The 20,547-nt window shown below is 41.4% G+C and overlaps 1 protein-coding gene across 29 annotated transcripts in view; it reads left to right on the forward strand.

Annotated features, from left to right (window-relative positions):
* Nucleotides 1-20,547, forward strand: part of ST18 (ST18 C2H2C-type zinc finger transcription factor) — a 319,368-nt gene that overhangs the window by 206,024 nt on the left and 92,797 nt on the right. For 13 of the 29 annotated variants that reach the window (XM_078353515.1, XM_035277328.3, XM_035277342.3 and 10 more), the window contains 2 exons: nucleotides 7,278-7,332; nucleotides 9,425-9,455. In XM_078353515.1, the coding sequence (XP_078209641.1) occupies nucleotides 7,278-7,332; nucleotides 9,425-9,455 (86 nt within the window). Of the gene's footprint in view, nucleotides 1-499; nucleotides 608-7,277; nucleotides 7,333-9,424; nucleotides 9,456-20,547 lie in introns of all 29 variants that reach the window. The other 16 variants (XM_078353509.1, XM_078353520.1, XM_078353513.1 and 13 more) reach the window with 2 other exon arrangements.

A 20,547-nucleotide genomic window follows, 5' to 3' on the forward strand; every position in this document is an offset into this window, starting at 1 on the left:
ATGGACTCATTAAAAAGAACTCTAAGTAACAAAAGAATGCATTTCAAATCTGCCTCTGTGACCTCTGGAGGATAGTACCTTCCAGATCTTGTCACAACTTTTTATTTGGGTGGTTAAAAATAAAAATAATGGTAATGATCATTGAGAGTCCCTCTTATCTAATTTCCCAACTAAATTGAAGAAGTAATAGAGAGGTAAGTAGGTAGGTAGGTAGGTAGGTAGGTAGGTAGGTAGGTAGGTAGATAGATGATAGATAGATGATAGATAGATAGATAATTTGATAATAAAGACAAACATAAATTTGGCTCATCTTAAAAACTAAAAAGAGGTTTTTCCCATTGATACATAGTATAAAAACTGTCCTTCTGTTTGGACTCTAGTACAAACAAACTATAGATAAGTGTCAACACTTGGTTGATTGTTCTCTTGTTTATCGCTGCTCTTCTATTTATTTGTCCAGCCTGATATGCTTTTCTTGTTTGATTTCTCATCTCAATAGAATGAATTTCAGGATTTATCACTAAATCAGACAAAGACATTTATTTAGTCCCTCTGACACAGCAGGGCAAACTGAGCTGGCAAACAAGTTACCTGGAGAAAAAGAGAGGTAAGGCAGCCTTTTTTTTTTTTTTTTTTTTTTTGTTAAAAAGTAGAACACATTGAAAGAAAATGAATTCTGTCAAAGAATGTATATAAAAGCCTCCTCCACAGTAGACCTTTCTCTGTGTATTCGCTTATAAATTTACCGTTAGTGCTGAATTTAGAATTGTGATTTCTGTCAGAAACACAGCCATTTAACGTTTTCAAACGTTAAACAGGTAAAGTCCTCTGAGCCTGCGAGCCGTTTTGCATATTGATCGGTATGTGTCATTTGTTCCCACGTTTGCCTTTAGAGAAAGTTTCATTGTTAAAGTGTGTGTTTCAAAATCCAGTTTACACCCATTCATGTTAGAAATTCGTTTGTTTACGGATTAAGAGTAAATAAGCGAGATTTTAACAGCACACTTGTTTTAAAAGTACTATGGATGACTTCTGGAGTGAACGTATGCAAACACTGAAAAGTAAGGAATGGAATTATTCTTGAGAGAAATCTACTTCAGATGATGTATCCCCATATGAAGGAGTTTGATTTCTACATTGACATATTTTGCAACAGGTGCATCTCAAAATATCAGCAAGAAAAAAATTTGAAAGGCCCTTTTAGTGTGTTACTTGCCCTGAGTTATCCTTAAACCAGACATATTATATATACATGTTGTGTGTGTGTGTGTGTGTGTATGTATGTGTGTGTATATATGTGTGTGTGTGTGTATAAATCCTCTTCTAAAACATAAAGCTGGAGATTGCCCCGTAATGTCACAAAGCTGTGACTCTGAGGCTGTGGTACACTGACTAATAGAAATCCTTGGCACAACTTAGTTACCTAAGGGAATAATAGGGCTATTTGCTGGAGTCGTTTGGCAAAACGACACCAACACATGGCTTTGGTTGATATTCAGCATTGCCAGTTGCACAAAGTTGCGGGATGAAGTCTACACCAGCAGTGACAACTCAGAAATCCGAAGGGGGAATCAAAACCACCCATTCACCTTACAATGCGCTACCCAAGCTTGTTCCCGGTCTCAGATTCTTGCATGGCAATGCATTTCCAAGAAGCTCTAGAAAATTACTCATCTACTCTAGGGGGAATGTGCCTACTCGTGGCCCTCAGGAAGAGCTGCTTCTCAGAAAACTGTACCTAAAATGATAACAGACTGAACCTACGTTTCCTTTTGAGTTTGGGGTGGGAGGGATTAGGGGAGACCAGGAGAAGGATTATAAATCCAAAGTGCAAACATCCTTCAATTCTTCATCTCTGTCTGTAGAGCCAAAGGTAGGACAATAAGAGGTATATGAGCACAGAGCATTGAAATCAAGAATAGTGTGCCAATAAAAGATGACAAGTTCTGAAAATTACAAATATGTCATCATGGATGGTGTAAAAAAGACGTGGTTTTGTTACAGTTTCGTTTGTTTTTTAAGTTTATTTTTTGAATTTGCTCCTATTCTTCTTGAGTTATTAGTAAATGTATGAAAACAAAACTAGAAAAATAAGAAGAGGGGAAGAACAGAGAAAAAACATACTTAAACATTCTTAGTATTTCTCTCCACAAGTCACGAGTATCCTTTCGGAACTGGAGCTCACTTCTCCCATGATTTCTTGGGTAACAGGTAAATATTTCTGCTTCCATTGTGAGCTGCTCCGAAGCTCTGTTTAAAACAAAATGATGCCATAATCATCAGAAGAAAGGGCACTCCATCTAAGATTCTTTGTCCTTCAGTCCCAGATGCTGGCATCATGTAGCTGTTTGGTTCCTCTGGGCCTAGCCATTTCCAACTTCCTGAGTTTTTCTTCTTCATTTTTTTTTAAATGCGATTTTTGAAAAGGAAGCGTCCACTGTAGATAAAGTGTTCCTCATGGAGAGGACCCCAGCAACTCTTCTGAGCAGCCACAGACTTTCTTCCCACCATTGCTGTGAGTCCCCAGGACTGAAACGACATCTCACAAGAGCAATGTGACACAACAACAGAGCCGCACTGGCAGGTCAAAAATCTCAGGAGATGAGCACAGCAGAGTCTTGTTCAAAAGAGAGCTGACTGCAAGTTGAATGTGTGTGACTGACTTCTCAAATTAAGAGGAGCAGCCAGGCACGGTGGCTCTTGCCTGTAATCCCAGCACTTTGGGAGGCCAAGGCTGGCGGATCACTTGAGGTCAGGAGTTCAAGACCAGCCTGACCAACATGGTGAAACCCCGTCTCTACTAATAACACAAAAAAATTTAGCTTGGTGTGGTGGCTCACGCCTGTAATCCCAGCACTTTGGGAGGCCACGGCTGGCGGATCGCTTGAGGTCAGGAGTTCAAGACCAGCCTGACCAACATGGTGAAACCCCGTCTCTACTAATAACACAAAAAATTTTAGCTTGGTGTGGTGGCACATGCCTGTAATCCCAGCAACTCAAGAGGCTGAGGCAGGAGAATCGCTTGAACCCAGGAGGTGGAGGTTGCAGTGAGTCGAGATCATGCCATTGCACTCCAGCCTGGCCTGGAGCAAAACTTCACCTGCAAAAACAAAAGAATAGCTACCTGCATGAGATACCTAACTAGACAGTGTTAAGATTAATTTTCATAAGGGTTTTCAGAAAATGCCCCCAAAACATTGTGGTCACCATGACATTTTCTACAAATATTAAGAAACTCAAGACTACTTACAAATGTGTATTATAACTATTTTACATATGTGTATAACTATATTACAACTATTGAGGTTGTCAATGTCTAAAGCCTTATTGATAGAAACAAAACCTCAACATAACCAAGGGATTTCTTATGTTCAGGTTTTTAAAAAGTAACTAAATTTTTACTTGGACAGCTGGGTTTTGTTTTGTGTTTTTGTTTTTGTTTCATTTTCCATTAGGTTAAAATAGAATTTTAAGTGAAAAATGAAATCTAAAGGAAATAAAACCTCCCCATGTGTCAGTAATTGGCCCGTGTGAATGAAAGCACAATTGAGTTTATGAATTCCGTGTCCTGCTCCTTGAATCTCTTCCCTCCCACAAAACAGCAATTCCAGGACTTCCTCTTCAGCCCAAAAGGAGGTACCAGATCTGTGCATGGGGGCGATGTGGAAGAGACCTGCTTATTGCCCCTGGCGTAGGCTCCGGTAAGAAAAGACTTCAAGTACAAGTGCTAGGAAGTCACTTCATGCATCTGTTTATAGGTTTGTAAGTACATGAAGTTATTAAATGAGAGCTTTCTAAATTCAGCCCAAGGGTTCAGTTTCATTTTCTGGTCATTTTTCTTCCTCAGTGCCTCTCTACTTATTTCCGTTGTTGGTTCTTGCATGTTTTCCTCCAGGTTTCCTCTTGGCCTTCTTTATTTTATACATCTCTTTTCCTCTTGCCATTTCACCTTGCATTCACTCCTCTCCCCAGAAAACTGGAACCTGAAGCCCTTTCCAAAGTTTTTTTTTATGGCATTGTTAAGTATTAGAGACTGAGCAAGAACACTTTTTCCCTCCTTTTTATGTAAATACTATGCATAATAAGTTGATACTTATCCTTTAAACTTAACTTTTTTCTTAAAGTAGTTTCAAGTTAGGGAAAATAAGAGTGGCAGCGTTTACCTTAATTGTTCTTACTCCTATTGAGAAGTAGATTCTCAAAGCCTCGAGGAAGCCATTATAGAAATCAGCAAATCACACTGCCACGTGTGCACCTATGCAACTATCTTGCATGTTCTGCACACGTACCCCAAAACCTAAAATGCAATAAAAAAAATAAATCTCAGAATCTATCTTCTGTCGTTGCCATCTACAATGAGGTATATGTGAATGAAGCATATAAATGCCCTAAGAAATCTGGAGAGGGACAGCTTTTTAAAAAAATAAAACCTCTGTTTTGAGAAAAGAAATGACTCATTAGGTTTTAGAGAATTAATTGCAAGCTTGTCAGTAGTATTTGGGGCTTAAGCAGGAAAGACGATCAAATCTTCTCTTCCAGGGGAAAAATCAAAGTTCCCAAGAAGAGGTGTAGTTTTCAAGACTGCAGTACATGTTAGGTTGATGTATTGAATCCCACTAATCATTTGCCTTGTCTCTAATTCTGGAAGACTTTGAAAGAATGATAATCTACCTCCACCCCACCCGGGGCCTGAACACACACACCGAAGTAGAAATCTTTCCATTTTTAATGATCCATTACTTGGACAAGGTACTCATTGAATATGAGGTCTGATTTTACAAAAATTAAACCTACCCATTGGCAATTTACTGATGTTCATGAGAACAATCCAAATGAAGAATACTGAAAATATTGACTCCCATAGACAAGGTTCTAGAAACCAGATCTGCTTTTGAATTGAAATCTAGGAGAAGAAAAGAACCATCTCATGAATCATAAACTCTCCACTCCGAAAAACACAAACGCCTGCGGTTTCTTACGTTCCTGTTCCCCAGTGAGCCCCAGACGTGAGGAGACACAATGTAGTACTTTTCGTGTTTTTTTTGAGTGTGAAGAAGGGAAAGCAGGTGAAACAGTCAAGTTGTATATTAGGGCCTTGCTCCATTTCACTCCTGCAGCTTGACCCACAAGTTAAATTTGAAAACTTAGTTCTACTTTTAAATATGTCTGTGTAGGATATCTATATGCTACATCAACAAGAGGACAATAGCTCAACAGAGCACAACTATGAGACCAGCATTCCAAGCACAGCCAAAGGGAGGTCCATGAATATTTATGTGTCCCTTCGATGATTTTAGTGGGGAGCGGCTGCCTGGGGTGGTAACAAGGCAACCAGGCCCTTGGGTAGCTGAACTGCAAAATAGAATTCAGCTTATAGCTAGTGTAAAGAAGATTGAACTTAAGTATGCTGGAACTTCTTTGTGTGTCCACTGGCACTCTGCTGTGTTTCAATTTTGGTAAAGAAACTCACAGAGTTCATCCTGGCCTTTTGGGTAAATCTTCAGAGTGCTTGGGTGAGTTAAGAGCGTCCATGTGGCAAGATAACAATAAGCTGGTGTTGCTTTGTGGAGGCTCACACGTAGAAGTGGCTTCCTCAGACACATGTGTTGGTTTTCACCATTTTAACTGTCACATGCTACTGATCTCCTGTAATCCAGTGACTCATTTAGCACGTGGAGGGACAATCGCTTGCGTTGAGCCACTCTGTATGCAACAGAGATACGCACAAGAGGAGGGGGATGGCACAACGCAGTGCTCACCATCCTGAGTAAACCAAGCCATTTTTATCTTAGGCCGTGACACATCTGTCATAAACTCATGTGGTTTGAAAAGAAGGAAAATCGACAGGAAAAAAATCACCTCTGTTTTACTGTTCTTTCTCTTATTGTGTAACGTATTCATAACAATGCACCATTTTATTTCGACCGTAGCAACTGCTGCTCAGCAAAGGCAGGGAACACTGTGTTTGCTGCTGCAAAAAGCAGTTCGACGGTTGGTGTGGTGTTTATTGTGAAATGATGACAAAAGAGTTCTGGTGGTTCTAATAGTTTTAGCTTACGAGTGCTGCCGTTAATTTTGTCTGTAGTGTTGCAGGTGAAAAAATGCACAATGGATAAATAGTCTATATTGGTTTAACTGAACATAATATATAGTGTGTTCTGGAGTTGTTTGTCTCAATAGACTGTAGTAATCAAAAGTAATGAACCTATTATGTGCAGGACCTTGGAGAGCGTCGAATGGCAGTAAAAGTGTGGCACATAAAAGGTTTATTAAAGGAAATTAAAGTCCATCATTGCCACACCTGCTCCCCTATTATAAGTCTATGGCAGGTCAGTGCCTTCAATCACAACTCAGGCTCTGAGAGCAGAAATGCAGCTCCCATTACCATTGCAGTCACACGGCGCTGGAGCTAGTGTCAGGATTTAAGGATGGGAGCCGCTGAGTGCACCTTCTGCCTGCCTCTGATTTTCAACAAGCCAAGCAACTTATTTATATTTGAAAATCCCTTCTGATCATGCGCAGAAGTGAATTAAACTAAGAGATGATTAGAGGATTCTAGTGAAATGGATGGGTGTATCAAGGTCGGAGTCTGAAAACAAGTCTTTGCATCCCTTTGATAATTGATTTGATGCCATTTAAAATAATAATGACGTTTTGGGGAATCTGATACTGACACATACATCACTCAGATTTCACCTTCCTTAGTATTTGAATGATTATAACTGGTATTTATTCTGAAGTTCTTGGAGTAAACATATGTCACTATTGATAACCAAAAATTCTAATGGTATTTTCTGGGACTATTTCAGGGGTTTGTCTTCATGGTGCTTTTTTACATGGGGAATCTTGTTTTTCCATCTTAGACAGATATGCATTAGGAAGAGTCTGTAAATGCAGAGGGACGTAGGTTTTAGGAAATCGGTCTGATATCTTTTGGTTTGACATTTGAGGTTTCATCCCCTTCACAGCCGCCGTTAATGAGACGAGCCTTTTTCTATCTCTGTAATGCCAGAAGTGTTTGAGTCACTTCAAACCCTTGTGGACAAGGACATCTGCCCTCTTGTCGCTGTTCTCTCTGGTTTCCAGCGACCGTAGATGTATTTCCAAAGCTGGTGGTGTGTGGGGGGAGTCAGCTACGTACTGCAGAGCCGGGCTGTGGGTCAAGAGCATGGAAGGCTACTGTTTTTCATAATGACCTTCAGAACTCCTAATTACACGTTTTCATATTTTGGTCAATGTCAAAGGAATGACCTGAGGACTTTGTGTTCATGTTATAGATGGAGGCAGAGGCTGAAGATAAAACACGGTGTACAAGCTCTAAAGGAACTGAGGGTGAGTTAGCAAGCAGGTTCTACGACACTACGCCCACCACACCATGAAACACGAGAGTTCCAGTGCTCACTCCCTCATGTGCAGTCAGAACGATTAGAACTTTCCAGGGCTTCTTTCTTCAAATCAAGCCAGGACACTGGCTCTTGGCATGGAAAGGCACAATACTGTGAACCAGGAGTTAAAGGACTCAGGAAAGTCCAAATGATATCTGATGCCAATTTTTACAAAATGCAGTCATGAGTGGATTTGAACATCACACAGGACCGCATCAGGTTCAGCAAGTGAAGGATATTTCATGGAAAGCTTCAAATTGTGGAAGTGACCTTTAATGGCCAAGGGAAAAGACTGAACTGTTAGTTTATTGCCGAAGCAGGTTTTGATTTTTATGGTATCTAGGCTCCCAACCTAAACTTAGTTGAAGTAGAACGACGATGTTTGTTTTTTGACTGTCTCTTCTGGGAATTCCCACCCAGCAGCTCCGCAAAGTGATGTTTAGAAGGTTTAACTCCCCGGTTCTCCCTCTCTTTTTGTAACCAACAGATGGTAATGTAATATTGAAATACAAACTGGCCCTGGATGATCTAAACATCTGGAAAACAGGGCTGACTGGCAACAATACCCCTTAAGGAAAACAACTTTTATTATGATTAGCTATATTTTTGTGACCCTTAATTCTAAGTGGAAAACTGTAGGTTCACCACAGCTTCTGAAACACTCTGGATAGCTGTTCCCCACCCACCTCACCCCACCCCACTCAGAGTCCACCTCGAGCAGGAAGAGCGGCGGCACAGCCGTGACCTTGCAGCCCTTTGGAAGTGTGTAGAGATGTACATTTCAGTGGCTGATTTAATGGAATGCTTCTGTTATCTGTATATTTGTATATGTAGTCAAGGTAATTACTTCCTGTTTCAGCAAAGTCCAGAATGCCCAAATTTTTAACAAATTCAAGGACATTTCTTTTCAGTGAAATGTAACCACCGCTATCATTAACAATGGTTACCAAAACACAAAAGTCATGCTGTGCACATGAGAATTTTCTCTACCTAAACAGAAATTTTACACTGTATTATCTTCCAGTCTTACTTTAAATTAGTTTTAAAGGAACCATGTTATATATCCTAATATTTGGAATGTAGCATTTCTAAACAAGAACTTTTTTATGGAGCAAACATCTCAATAGGATACCAGCTTAAGAAAAGCAGTCCGTCCCACTCTGGAATAAGCTCTGCCTGCCGTACATATCAGCATGCTAGAGCTAGGATTTGGATTATTTGAATTTCTTATTTTGACTTCTAAAAGCACACTACTCTGTCATACTTTCAAAATGTGGGTTTTTGAAAAAATTTGCAATTCCTTTTGGACTTCACATTCCTCTGGCACAGGCACGAACACCCTTCACGGAGCCAAAATGTTCTTCTAGAAATGAAACAACTGTTTCTCGTGAGGCATGAGTAATCTTGAAAACCACCTGTTGTCTCTCTCAATATGCTGCTTACCCTTGTGTAGGCAGGTATTTATAAACATGAACTTCTTTAGTTCCCATCATTTTAGTCAGAAAAATCAAACCTGTTTTTCCTGTAAGTTCTTCACTTTTGAAAGGTTGGTGATATTAACATGCAGAAGCTCATTCTTCCCTTTCTATATGGAGGCAGTTTACGAGTAAAATCATGGGGCATATTTATTTAGTAAAGCTTTACCAGTTTATTTGAATATGTGTTTAATATCAATAAAAATATAATCTTGGGATTCTTTCTGAATAATATTTTGACTAAAAATAAAATGTCTTTAAAAATAATCGGAGTCATCGGTGCTCCTGTGAATTTTCAGTGAATCTCTAAGGACAGGTACGTGGAAATGCAGTCTATGATGACCAGGCCCCAGAGTCACCCAAGGCCCCAAACCCACAGTCAGTCTATTCCGGGCCATACCCATCTGTCCTCTCATCTCCAAAGAAGCAGAACAAGAGAAGATGGATCCACCCACTGAGAAACTTATTGTTGTTACCTCTGGGTGGGTGAAAAGTTTCCTTTATACAGTTTTGAAAATCATCAACTGATCGACTCTTCTTTTTTTTCTTCTTTTTGGTCAACAGTGCCAATGGAATCACTAATCCAGGAGCTCAGGTAAGATTTGCTGAACATTACTTTTTTTTCACATGAATGCTCTTTGATTATTCAAATGATTTGTACTTCTCAAGCCTCAGAATACTTGTTTTAGCAGAAGGAATTGGCTAAAGGGCTTTTTGTTCCATCCAAACGCTGTCTGTGCATCAGGAAGGCAGAGGAGAATGATGGCTGATAATTGATCCAGAAAAAGTCCATCGATTATTTTAATGACATAACAAAACAACGCTTTGCTGTGATGGGAGTAGCGGCCCACTTTTCCTCATGAAGTGTGGGCTGCGTCTGTGCGCACCTCACGTGCAGTTGGATTTCACACTGATGGTCAGGGCAGAGCTGACCTGTTACCACGAACCTGATGGATAGATAACCCAGATCCTAAATTATCCACTTCTTGCATTAAATAGATGATTCCATCGGGACACTAATTTTTTTAACGTAGACATGTGAACATAATGTGACCAAGACGTTCTTTGAGTGGGTCCATGTATTTTCATCATAAGTATTGTTGCTACTATACCCCAGGCAATATAAAAAAAATTGTGAAAATTCCATCTTAACAGGGTTTTCAGGATTAATTCTAATTAGATTTTCTGTCAGAGCCTTTGTTAAAAAGAAAGTATATATTTTTAAGAAGAAACACATGCAGATGACACATTTTCTGTCAGGAACAAGACGACCGCTCTGTACATTCTCTGCATGTGCTGCTCACAAGCTAGCAAGTCCCATATCCACTACTCAGTCCACCTTTCCAGAAACAGTGCTGGTCAGGGAAATGTTTGAAAAACGGAGGCTGTGTAACAGTGTCTAACACACTCGGACTTTGTCAGGTATGCAGTTTACACAGTTCTTTCTCCAGGCAACTGAGCTTGTGATTCCACTGAAACCCAGGCCGTCACCCTTGCTTCCATGTGGCTTATGATCTCTTTCATAGCCTCGGTTCATTTATGGAGTGAAACACCTATCTGTTGGAATTCATGCACATACTCTTCTCTGTGGAGGTTGTCAGTAGGGAATCCATGGCCCTACCTGTGTAATCAATTCTGTCTTAAGAATTTATTTTATTTGTATTTATTTATTTTTGAGACATGGTCTCAAACAGGGTCTCAGTCTGTCCTCCCAGGCTGGAGTGCATTGGTGCGATCATGGTTCACTGCAGCTCACTGCAGCCTCAAACTCCTGGGCTCAGGTGATCCTCCTGCCTCAGCATCTCAAGTAGCTGGGAGTACAGGTGTGTGCCACCACATCTGACTAATTTTTGTATTTTTAGTAGAGACAGGGTCTTGGTATGTTGCCTAGGCTGGTCTCAAACTCTTGGGCTCAAGTGTTCCTTCCACCTCGGCCTCCTAAAGCTCTAGGATGAACAGGAGTGAGCCACCACACTTGGCTTAAGAATTTTAATTTTGATCAGGAGGCTGAGTCAGGAGAATTGCTTGAACCTGGGAGGTGGAGGTTGCAGTGACCTGAGATTGCGCCACTGCACTCCAGCCTGGTACCTGGCAACAGAGCAAGACTCTGTCTCAAAAAAAAAAAAAAAAAGAATTTTAATTTTGAAAGTACTTTGATAAGAGTAGGACATATAGTATACTCCTACATTTGGACAGGGCTAAGTTGTTGAACAACCTGGCTTATTTAAATTATTACCTTTAAAATTTGCTCTATCTTTCTGGAGGCTTTATTTATGTCCCTTGTAGAATGGTCAAGAGAAGCTTAAAATGACCCAGTGCTCCAAGTAGGGGACATGTTAGCGGTCCCTGGAGTGGTGTCTTGTTCTTGCTGTAGAACCAGTGTGCCTGTGGACACGAGGCCACTTAGCCTAGTGAGGGAATCAAGCCATTCGGAGAAAAAAACGCCCTTAATTTTAGTGATGTTTCTTGAAAACAACTTTTACACAAGAGAATATCTAAGGAACTAATGCACGTGCATTGGCCTACGAAGAAAAATACAGTTCATAGAGAAAAAGGAAGGTATTCGCAGAGAGAAGCAAATTGTGGGGGAAAAAACGCTTACTGCAGCCTATGTAGAGAAACAGAAATCAGCATCTGAGCATGGCATTAGCACTGCTAGCTACAATAACCTGGTGTTTATTGGGGTCCCATGTGCCAGACACTCTTGAGCTTTCTTTGCTGCTCTATTATCTCACTTAATCCTTCTGAAAGCTTTATAAGGCAGAAACTATGATATTTTAGTTTTCAGATGAATAAAGTGAAATAAATAATTTGTGAAAATAGCCCCAGGCTACACGACTGTTGGGCAAGGCAGACTTCTGACTCAAAGGCCAACTTCTCACCCACCAGACTCGTCTTCCTCTCACACAATTCATACCCTTTAGAGTATAAATCAAAAAGCGATTTAAGCAACTGGATTTTCCAGTCTACATTTTTAACCCGTGTGGTTTATCTTTCAAACAGCCTGGTTTTCTTAAATTTGGACAAATAATTTATTTTAATTTAAGATAATGTTTTCTATTTTCCCAATTTTTTGAAGATTATTTTTTCTCTGATATTTCATTTTACCTAATTTGTTATTAGAGTAACTCAGAAAGCTGATGGTAATTGCTGGGAAAACATATAAACGTCGTTAATTCACCTGTTTTTTTTTTGAGACGGAGTTCCGCTCTTGTTACCCAGGCTGGAGTGCAATGGCGCGATCTCGGCTCACCGCAACCTCCGCCTCCTGGGTTCAGGCAATTCTCCTGCCTCAGCTTCCTGAGTAGCTGGGATTACAGGCATGCGCCACCGTGCCCAGCTAATTTTTTGTAATTTTTAGTAGAGACGGGGTCTCGCCATGTTGACCAGGATGGTCTCGATCTGTTGAACTCGTGATCCACCCGCCTCGGCCTCCCAAAGTGCTGGGATGACAGGCTTGAGCCACCGCGCCCGGCCTTCACCTGCTTTTCTTTAATGAGACCCAGCTTATACAAATTACTAAGTGATCATTTGAAATTTCATAATCATTTCTGTTCAACGGAATGACCATGCTTAGACAGGCAAGGTCCCAAGTTCATTCTCTTTTTGGCAGAATCTTGCTCATGATCTCCACTCACTGCAACCTCCACCTTCTGGGTTCAAATGACTCTCCTGCCTCAGCCTCCCAAGTAGCGGGGACTACAGGCACATGCCACCGCACGCGGCTAATTTTTTGTATTTTTAGTAGAGATAGGGTTTCACCATGTTAGCCAGGATGGTCTCTATCTCCTGACCTTGTGATCTGCCCGCCTAGGCCTCCCAAAGTGCTGGGATTACAGGCGTGAGCCCCAGGAGCCAGCCCCAAGTTGTTTGTTAAGTACTTTAAGTTGACCTAGACACAGGCTTGAATTATCATTCTATATGAATCTTGGGAGAAAAGTACTGATTCATATGGAAGCTTGTACTTTTCGCGTCTTTTAAACTTTTGTCCATTTCCTACAAGGTTCTTCCAGTTTTTTCCACTGGTTTGTTGTGATCCGGCACAACTGTGTACCTGAATTCTGAATATCTTAGGAAATGCGGCATGTTTTCCCCAGCGTAAAAGTTGTGGTTATTCTGTAGAGAACACTGACAACTTTATTTGGTTCTTCTTTTTAGAATGCATTGGACACGTCATTGCTTCTAGGGCCACTAGTTACAAAAATACTAATACAAATGAAGCTAATTTAAATACGCTGTATATTGTTCATGGCACTAATAAAATTGATACTGACATTCTCATCCTCTTATTATAGTCGATGTCAGCTACTATCATCACCATTAAAAAAGCAATTTATAACCACAGGCCCAGCTTTAATCATATTCCTTATTAGCATTTGCAGTCTTGCCTCTAACGCCACTCAGGTTACAGGTGGTGTCGGGAAGGCTCTCCCGCGTCTTGCTAAATCGTGACCACTGCATTATCGCTGCCGTTTCCTTTTATCACGATTATCCTTAGTCTGAACCTCGTGCTATTGAAGCTACTAAAATCGGTAATGGTCTCTTGCATTGGCAAAGTGTTTTCACACCAGCCCGGCCCCCTTCCTCTAATTAGGAGCATATATTCTAGTCCCCGAATTGACTTCCCTATGTGACTGTGTGGAGAGATAAGTGAATTCAGAGCTCTTGAGTCAAATCTCTGTCCTTTCATTGTCTTATTGCCGCTTACCGATTTTTACCAATTTGTAAAAACGGCTTAAGTTTGGTAACGAAAGTCTTAAGTTTCTCTCTTTATTTGATTTTACATAATTTCTTTCTTACCAAAAATCCCATCATTTGGCATTTTCCTGTCAGTTTTAAAGATGCTAAATTTTTAGGAGCTCTCTAATCAATAAATTGTAGATTTATTTTATTTTATTTGGTCACTTAGTTTTTGAGACAGGGTCTCACTCTGTCACCCAGGCTGGAGTATAGTGGTGTGACCTTGGCTCACTGCAGCCTCAGCCTTCTGGCCTCAGGCCATCCTCCGACCTCAGCCTTTGGAATAGTTGGAATTACGGGCACGGGCCACCATATCTGGCTAATTTTGTTTATTTTCTGTAGAGATGAGGGTCTCATTATGTTGCTCGGACTGGTCTCCATCAAGCTTCTGAGCTTAAGCAATCTCCTTGCCTTGGCCTCCCACAGTGCTGGGGTTACAGGTGTGAGCCAGCATGCCTGGCCCAGTCACAGATTTAACAATAACATTTCAAGAGTATGTGAAAGTTGCTGTGAATTACAGGTCTACATGTCTTTCTCCTTTTTCTTTCATCTTATTTCATTCACTGTAGTCTTTATATCAGGATAAATACTTTAATATTTTGCAGTTTCTTTAGAGTAAAGTTTCCTTTAGTGATCATGATTTTATTGGAACTTATTACTTAAAGATTTGCGGAGGTGACACTAATGAAGAAGTGAACTGATACTGACCGTAAGTTCACCAGCCCGCTCAAAGAACTTAGTAGTTTTAATCAGGAGGTTAGATAAAGAAGGAGAAAAGCTCTCTTCTTTCTTTTTGTTGGTATCATTTCCAAATGTGGGGCTCAATGCATGCTTTGGAATTTATAGCATAACTACCATATCGTGTGGGCGCTATATCTTTCTAAATACTAGGCCAGACTCGTACATTAGAAGCCAAGAAACTGACACCTTAAAGAAAACGCTTTTTACCTATCCAGAGTGACCACCCAAGAAGCTGATGCTAAGGATTAATCTAGAAGAGGAGAAGTGACCCTCCAGGGTGTGGGGGAGGCGTCTCTAGGGCTCAGCCACCCGGGTGTGGGCCTTGTCCGTGCCTCTGTGTGATGGAGAGGCTCTGTGTGGAACATGAGGCTGGAGGCCTCACACCAACCGGAGCATTCCAGCGATTATTTTGTGTTTACTTCTTTCTTAGTAGGGCAGAACAGTGTCTTAAAATATATTGGGGAAGCTTTCAACAAGAATAAAAACAAAAAAGAGCTTGTAGTTGAACGAGAAAAGTCGATGAACCCTAATGTTCTTGTGTGTTTAAGCACTTGCAGAGCCTAATCCAGCGTTTAACGCGGAAGGTGTGTTGCGTGGGCCTCAACAGGTGCACAGTGAATGAGTCGTTAGAACGATGTGCCCAGCATCTGGGTGGAGCCACAGAGCAAGCCCACAGGGCTGTCAGGGCAAATGACATGACCTGCATTTACTCATGTGCTGAGTGCCTGGAAGTTAAGGGCTTTATACCTGGTCTCTGACAGAGAAGCCACTGAACTATCTCCAGTCCAGACCCCGCTCCTCCTGCAGCCACACCATATTATCTGCTGTCGCTGCAGGCTGCTGTGTGCCACTTTATCAGCCACACTTGGGGCGACTACTAATTCAAACTTTATCAATAAATTAACAAATCAAGCTGAAAAGTATTCTAACCTTCAGACAGACCCTGCCGCAACTCCATAATTCCCTGCACCACCTGCAGTGCAGATGCCACTCCTGGGGCATGGTGGCTCACACCTGTAATCCCAGCACTTTGGGAGGCTAAGACAGTGCATCACTTGAGGTCAGGAGTTTGAGAGCAGCCTGACCAACATGGTGAAACGCTGTCTCTACTAAACACATGAAAACTAGCTGGGGGTGGTGGCGGGCGCCTGTATTCCCAGCTACTAGAGAAGCTGAGGCAGGAGAGTTGCTTGAACCCAGGAGGCGGGTGTTGCTGTGAGCCGAGTTCACACCACTGCACTCCAGCAGCCTGGGTGACAGAGTAAGACTCCATCAAAAATAAAATAAAATTAATTCAAATTAAATAAACAAAATTAAAATTCAAAAAATAATTTTTAAAAACAGACCATTGCCATTTCCTTCTAAATTGTTTCCCAGGAGTTAACTATTTGATTTTAAGTAGATGTTAAAATATCTAGAAATGACTCAATATACATCTATTTTATTTGTTTTTCTTTTGAAATGCCATCTTCCATTTCAAAAGAAAAAACAAATAAATGTTGAACTGCCAAGGGCCTTGTGCTTCCAAGGCTGGTTTTGCAGTATGACAGGTGTGAGTCACCTGACCTTCACCTGAGGCCTGTAATAGTCATTTACAAATGGGCTAAAAGTGGACTCCTGACCCTCCATAGTACCCTCACCACCAAGAACGAAATATGTAATGAAAAATATATATATTATGCAAATTACATATTACATTATACACATATATATAACTGTGATTATATCAACACAGTGGAATAAAGCCTAGTGTGTGTGTGTATATACATATATATGTATATCTCTTCTCACCCTCATGCACTCTTCAGCACCTCCAATGCACGGAAAATCATTTGACTGCCTATCTAACTTCTCCCCAGTCCTACCTGAAGGACTTTATTAAACACTGTGTATAATAAAGCGCGCACACACACACACACACACACACACACACTTGCTTTATTATACACAGTGTTTATATATATAGCTGATTACGAAGGACAGAAGGCTCCCCAGCTTGTCTAAGGTCTACTTGAAATTTTAATATCTGTATTTGAGAGAAATACTATGGGGCTAATGAACAAATATCCGTAGAGTTAAGAGACTCAGAAACAAAATAAGGACAAGAAAACGTGCTTTGTTTTCTTTTCCTGTTTTTCTCTACATTCAAATATTATCACTAGGATATTGGTGGCCTCTGTCAACCAATAGATTACAGAATTTGAGAGTCTAAGGCACTAACACCTCGAAAAATCACACATCTTCTAAACCTGTGGCGAAATGTCACCACCACAGGCTGCTTTTGCATCTTTGGAGCTTGTCTATAGAGATAATTTTTTCATCCGTTTAGCTTTTCTTTTCTTGTAACATCAACCTTTTTACACAGCAGAATTTGCCACTCTTGACTGAGGATGAATGTTCCCTCTGATATTCGTTCCTGGGCACTAGCGTAGTGTTAGATGTTGCAGTGACTATGCAATACCATAGCACTGGTAACAAACCCAGGGCACTATGCAATCCACAGCACCGGTAACAAATCCAGGGCACTATGCAATCCACAGCACCGGTAACAAACCCAGGGCACTATGCAATCCACAGCACCGGTAACAAACCCAGGGCACTATGCAATCCACAGCACCGGTAACAAACCCAGGGCACTATGCAATCCACAGCACCGGTAACAAACTCAGGGCACTATGCAATACCACAGCACCGGTAACAAACCCAGGGCACTATGCAATACCACAGCACCGGTAACAAACCCAGGGCACTATGCAATACCACAGCACCGGTAACAAACCCAGGGCACTATGCAATACCACAGCACCGGTAACAAACCCAGGGCACTATGCAATACCACAGCACCGGTAACAAACCCAGGGCACTATGCAATACCACAGCGTTGCTGTGGGCGAGAGATCACGTCCAGCTTGGGACTCAGAGGTGCCCCCAGAGCCTGCTGGCTCAGAAGCATGGCATCCCTTGAGGGCTCACTGGAAGTGCAGACTCCCAGGCTCCCTCTCACCTTTTAACAAGATTTATAAGAAATTAATGGGTGTTTGGAAGTCTGAGAGGCACACATCTCGGAGACCCTAGGTTAGACTTGACTAATGACCTAGAGCAGCTCTTCCCACCATTGCTAATTTTCAGTGGTATGCAAGTTGGTAGAAAAGTCAAGAGTCTGAGTTTCTTTGGCATTTTTCTTGATCTATGAGTTCTTGGGGAATGGCAATCATTGTTTGCATTTCTACCTGACGAAGAGCAGCAGAATATGGAACAAACATCCGAATCTTGATGGTAGTGTGCCCAAAAGCACAATCCTTGGTTTTCCGTGAGTCTTTGTTTCTACCTCTTGGAAGTGTTTGAAATCAACCAGATCTTCCTTGAACACTCATCGTGTATCAGGAAAGAGTTTAAGGAAGGAAACTTTTAAGACGCTATTTTGTATCCCTCCACAGGTGACTCTATAGCCACCTAGATTATCTTCTCAGAGTACTTAATTACGTGACTCACACAAAATCCGAAGTCTCTGCCAGCCTCCATACATCTGTCACACAGCTCCCCCGCGGCTGTCAGAGTTTGGGAACTGCATTCCTGAGGCTCCTTTGGACTTGCTCAGGCGTTGCACGAGTCGTTTGCTCCCTTTGCTCCACATTTTCTCACCCTCATGCACTCTTCGCATGTTCCAATGAGAACAAAATTATCTGACTGTCTATCTGATTTCTCCCCAGTCCTACTTGAAGAAATGCATGAACTTTAATCATTGGGCAGAACACTTCCTTTCCTGCTATTTTTTACAATTAACTATACCTATTTGGGGTTTTATTTTCGTTACATTATATGTTTGCAAACGTTTCTGACACCTTGTAAATTTTTTTTCTGTGTAAAATGTGAACTGAAATGAAATGTGTCCCACAGTGGTGACAAATGGACTCCCGACAACGCAAACATCATGCGTTCTGGCTTCCAGCGTTCCCTCACCGTGGGTGAACTCCCGTAACTCTTCCGCAGACCCTTGCCTAGGATTTGACTGGCTTGTCAAATTCTGTAGCAGGAAGGTTGGCAGAAAAGTCGAGTCTGTGTGGCGGGAAGAACACTGGGTTAACAGCAGTCCTGGGTCCCAGGGCCGCTTCCCTGACTAGCTGTGTGACCTTGGCAAAGGGTTCAAAGGTCGAGCCTTGCTGCCTTCTTGACAAATGAAACTTTTCATCTAGCACTTTGAGACCTGGTGTCAGGGTTCCCCCTGCCCCCTCATCTCAAAACGTATCTTTTACAAAACCTTTATCATATATAAGTCTGCCGTTTTAATATACTACCTACGTTTTGCAGGCAAAGAATCTATTTTATCTACCAGTGGAGGATTCGTACATGACGTTACTTGAGAAATATTTTATTAAATGTTATCAGCCTGTGTAGGGGTTTAACCTCTTGCTGCATTCAGCTATATCTTGAGTTCATTTTTATCTTTGATACTCTCCTTTCTTACCTTTTCATATGGTTTTTTTTTTCTTCTTTTTTTTTTATTGCATTTTAGGTTTTGGGGTACATGTGCAGAGCATGCAATACAGTTGCATAGGTACACACAGGGCAGTGTGTTCTGTTTGCTTTCACCCCTTCACCCACATTTGGCGTTTCTCCCCAGGCTATCCCTCCCCACCTCCCCCTCCCACTGGCCCTCCCCTTTTCCCCCCAATAGACCCCAGTGTTTAGTACTCCCCTCTCTGTGTCCATGTGTTCTCATTTTTCATCACCCACCTATGAGTGAAAATATGCGGTGTTTCATTTTCTGTTCTTGTGTCAGTTTGCTGAGAATGATGTTCTCCAGATTCATCCATGTCCCTACAAACGACACGAACTCATCATTTCTGATTGCTGCACATACACACCATGGAATATCATACGGTTTTTTTTACTTGCATAGTTTTTCCTCTCATTTGGTTCTCCCTGCTGGAGAAAGTCCCTTTTATCCAAGCCCCCGCCCACCAACAAATCTTGTTTTCTCAGTGTCATCGCCATCCGATTTTCTGAGGAAACCCTGCACCTAAAACTACTTCTGATTTTTCTCGTTATAAAATGCTCTTTCCATCTCCACTCTGCTCTAGGCCATGCCTGGCATAATCCTCCCCTTTGTCCTTCTACATATGCAATTTGTACTCATTCTTTCCAGCTCAGGACTCACACCATCTTTTCCGTAAGGAATCTCCGTGACCTCCCAGACTAAGACTTTTTCCCATTGTGTTCCCCAAGCCCTTCTTTACCTGCCTGTTTCAAAAACACTTACTACTTTGAATTGTAGCTATTTTGTCATTCAGTCTTCCATCTGTCCACCATTCAGAAGAAGAAAGCAGATTCTCTGCCTTCGGCTTTACACTTTCTTTGGGGAGACAATAAAAAAGGAACAAGCTGTATTTAAAAAAACAACTTTAATTTGTCATATATAGTCTTGCCTTTTTAACATGCTGCCTACTCTTTGAAGACAAAGAATCTCTTTTACTTACCAGTGTAGGCCTCGGACATGAGGTTACTTGAGAAATATTTTATTTTACATTATCTACCCCTGTTCGTTTTGAGAATAAATAATGTAACTTGTAATTCATGATAAAGGCATTTCTATTCAACATGTTGATTCTCCACAACTGTCTTTAAAGTGCCTGCAACTTCTTTCCTTCCAGATTCTTAAGTTCTTTCTCTAATGCTGCCCCTTTCCTTTTATTTTTAAGAAAATTTTATTTGATTGTGATAAGAACACCTGAGCCCTACCCTCGTAGCCACCTAGTTCTGCCCCTTTCAAACCAAGACTGCTTAGCCAACAGTTTCCATTGGCCCCTCAACTACAAATCAGCCTTTTCTATGTTTAATCCTTTCCAACTCATTTTTCTACAATCAATAAGGGTCTTCCTTTATAAGTATATTTTATCAAACTACCAGGCATACAAGGGAGATACTCCTAATTCTGCTGATGTCTGTCTTGGACTCATTTGGCCATTTTCAGTCGGGAAGAGAAAACAAAACTGGAATTCAGGCACACAGCGCTCATCCCTGAGCTGCTTGTAGGAAGGGGTCAGCCCAGGGAGTCTGAGGATCGGGGTGGTCTCAGGCTGCAGGGCCAGAAAGCAAAGTGACTGCCAGGACGCAGGAACACGTAGATGAAATTGAAAGCTGGGCAGCCAGGCATAGAAGTTGTAGATTACGGAAGATGTAGATTAGGATGAAGAGTCTCATCTGAA

Source organism: Callithrix jacchus, chromosome 16, assembly GCF_049354715.1.
Source record: "Callithrix jacchus isolate 240 chromosome 16, calJac240_pri, whole genome shotgun sequence".
Taxonomy (NCBI): domain Eukaryota; kingdom Metazoa; phylum Chordata; class Mammalia; order Primates; family Cebidae; genus Callithrix; species Callithrix jacchus.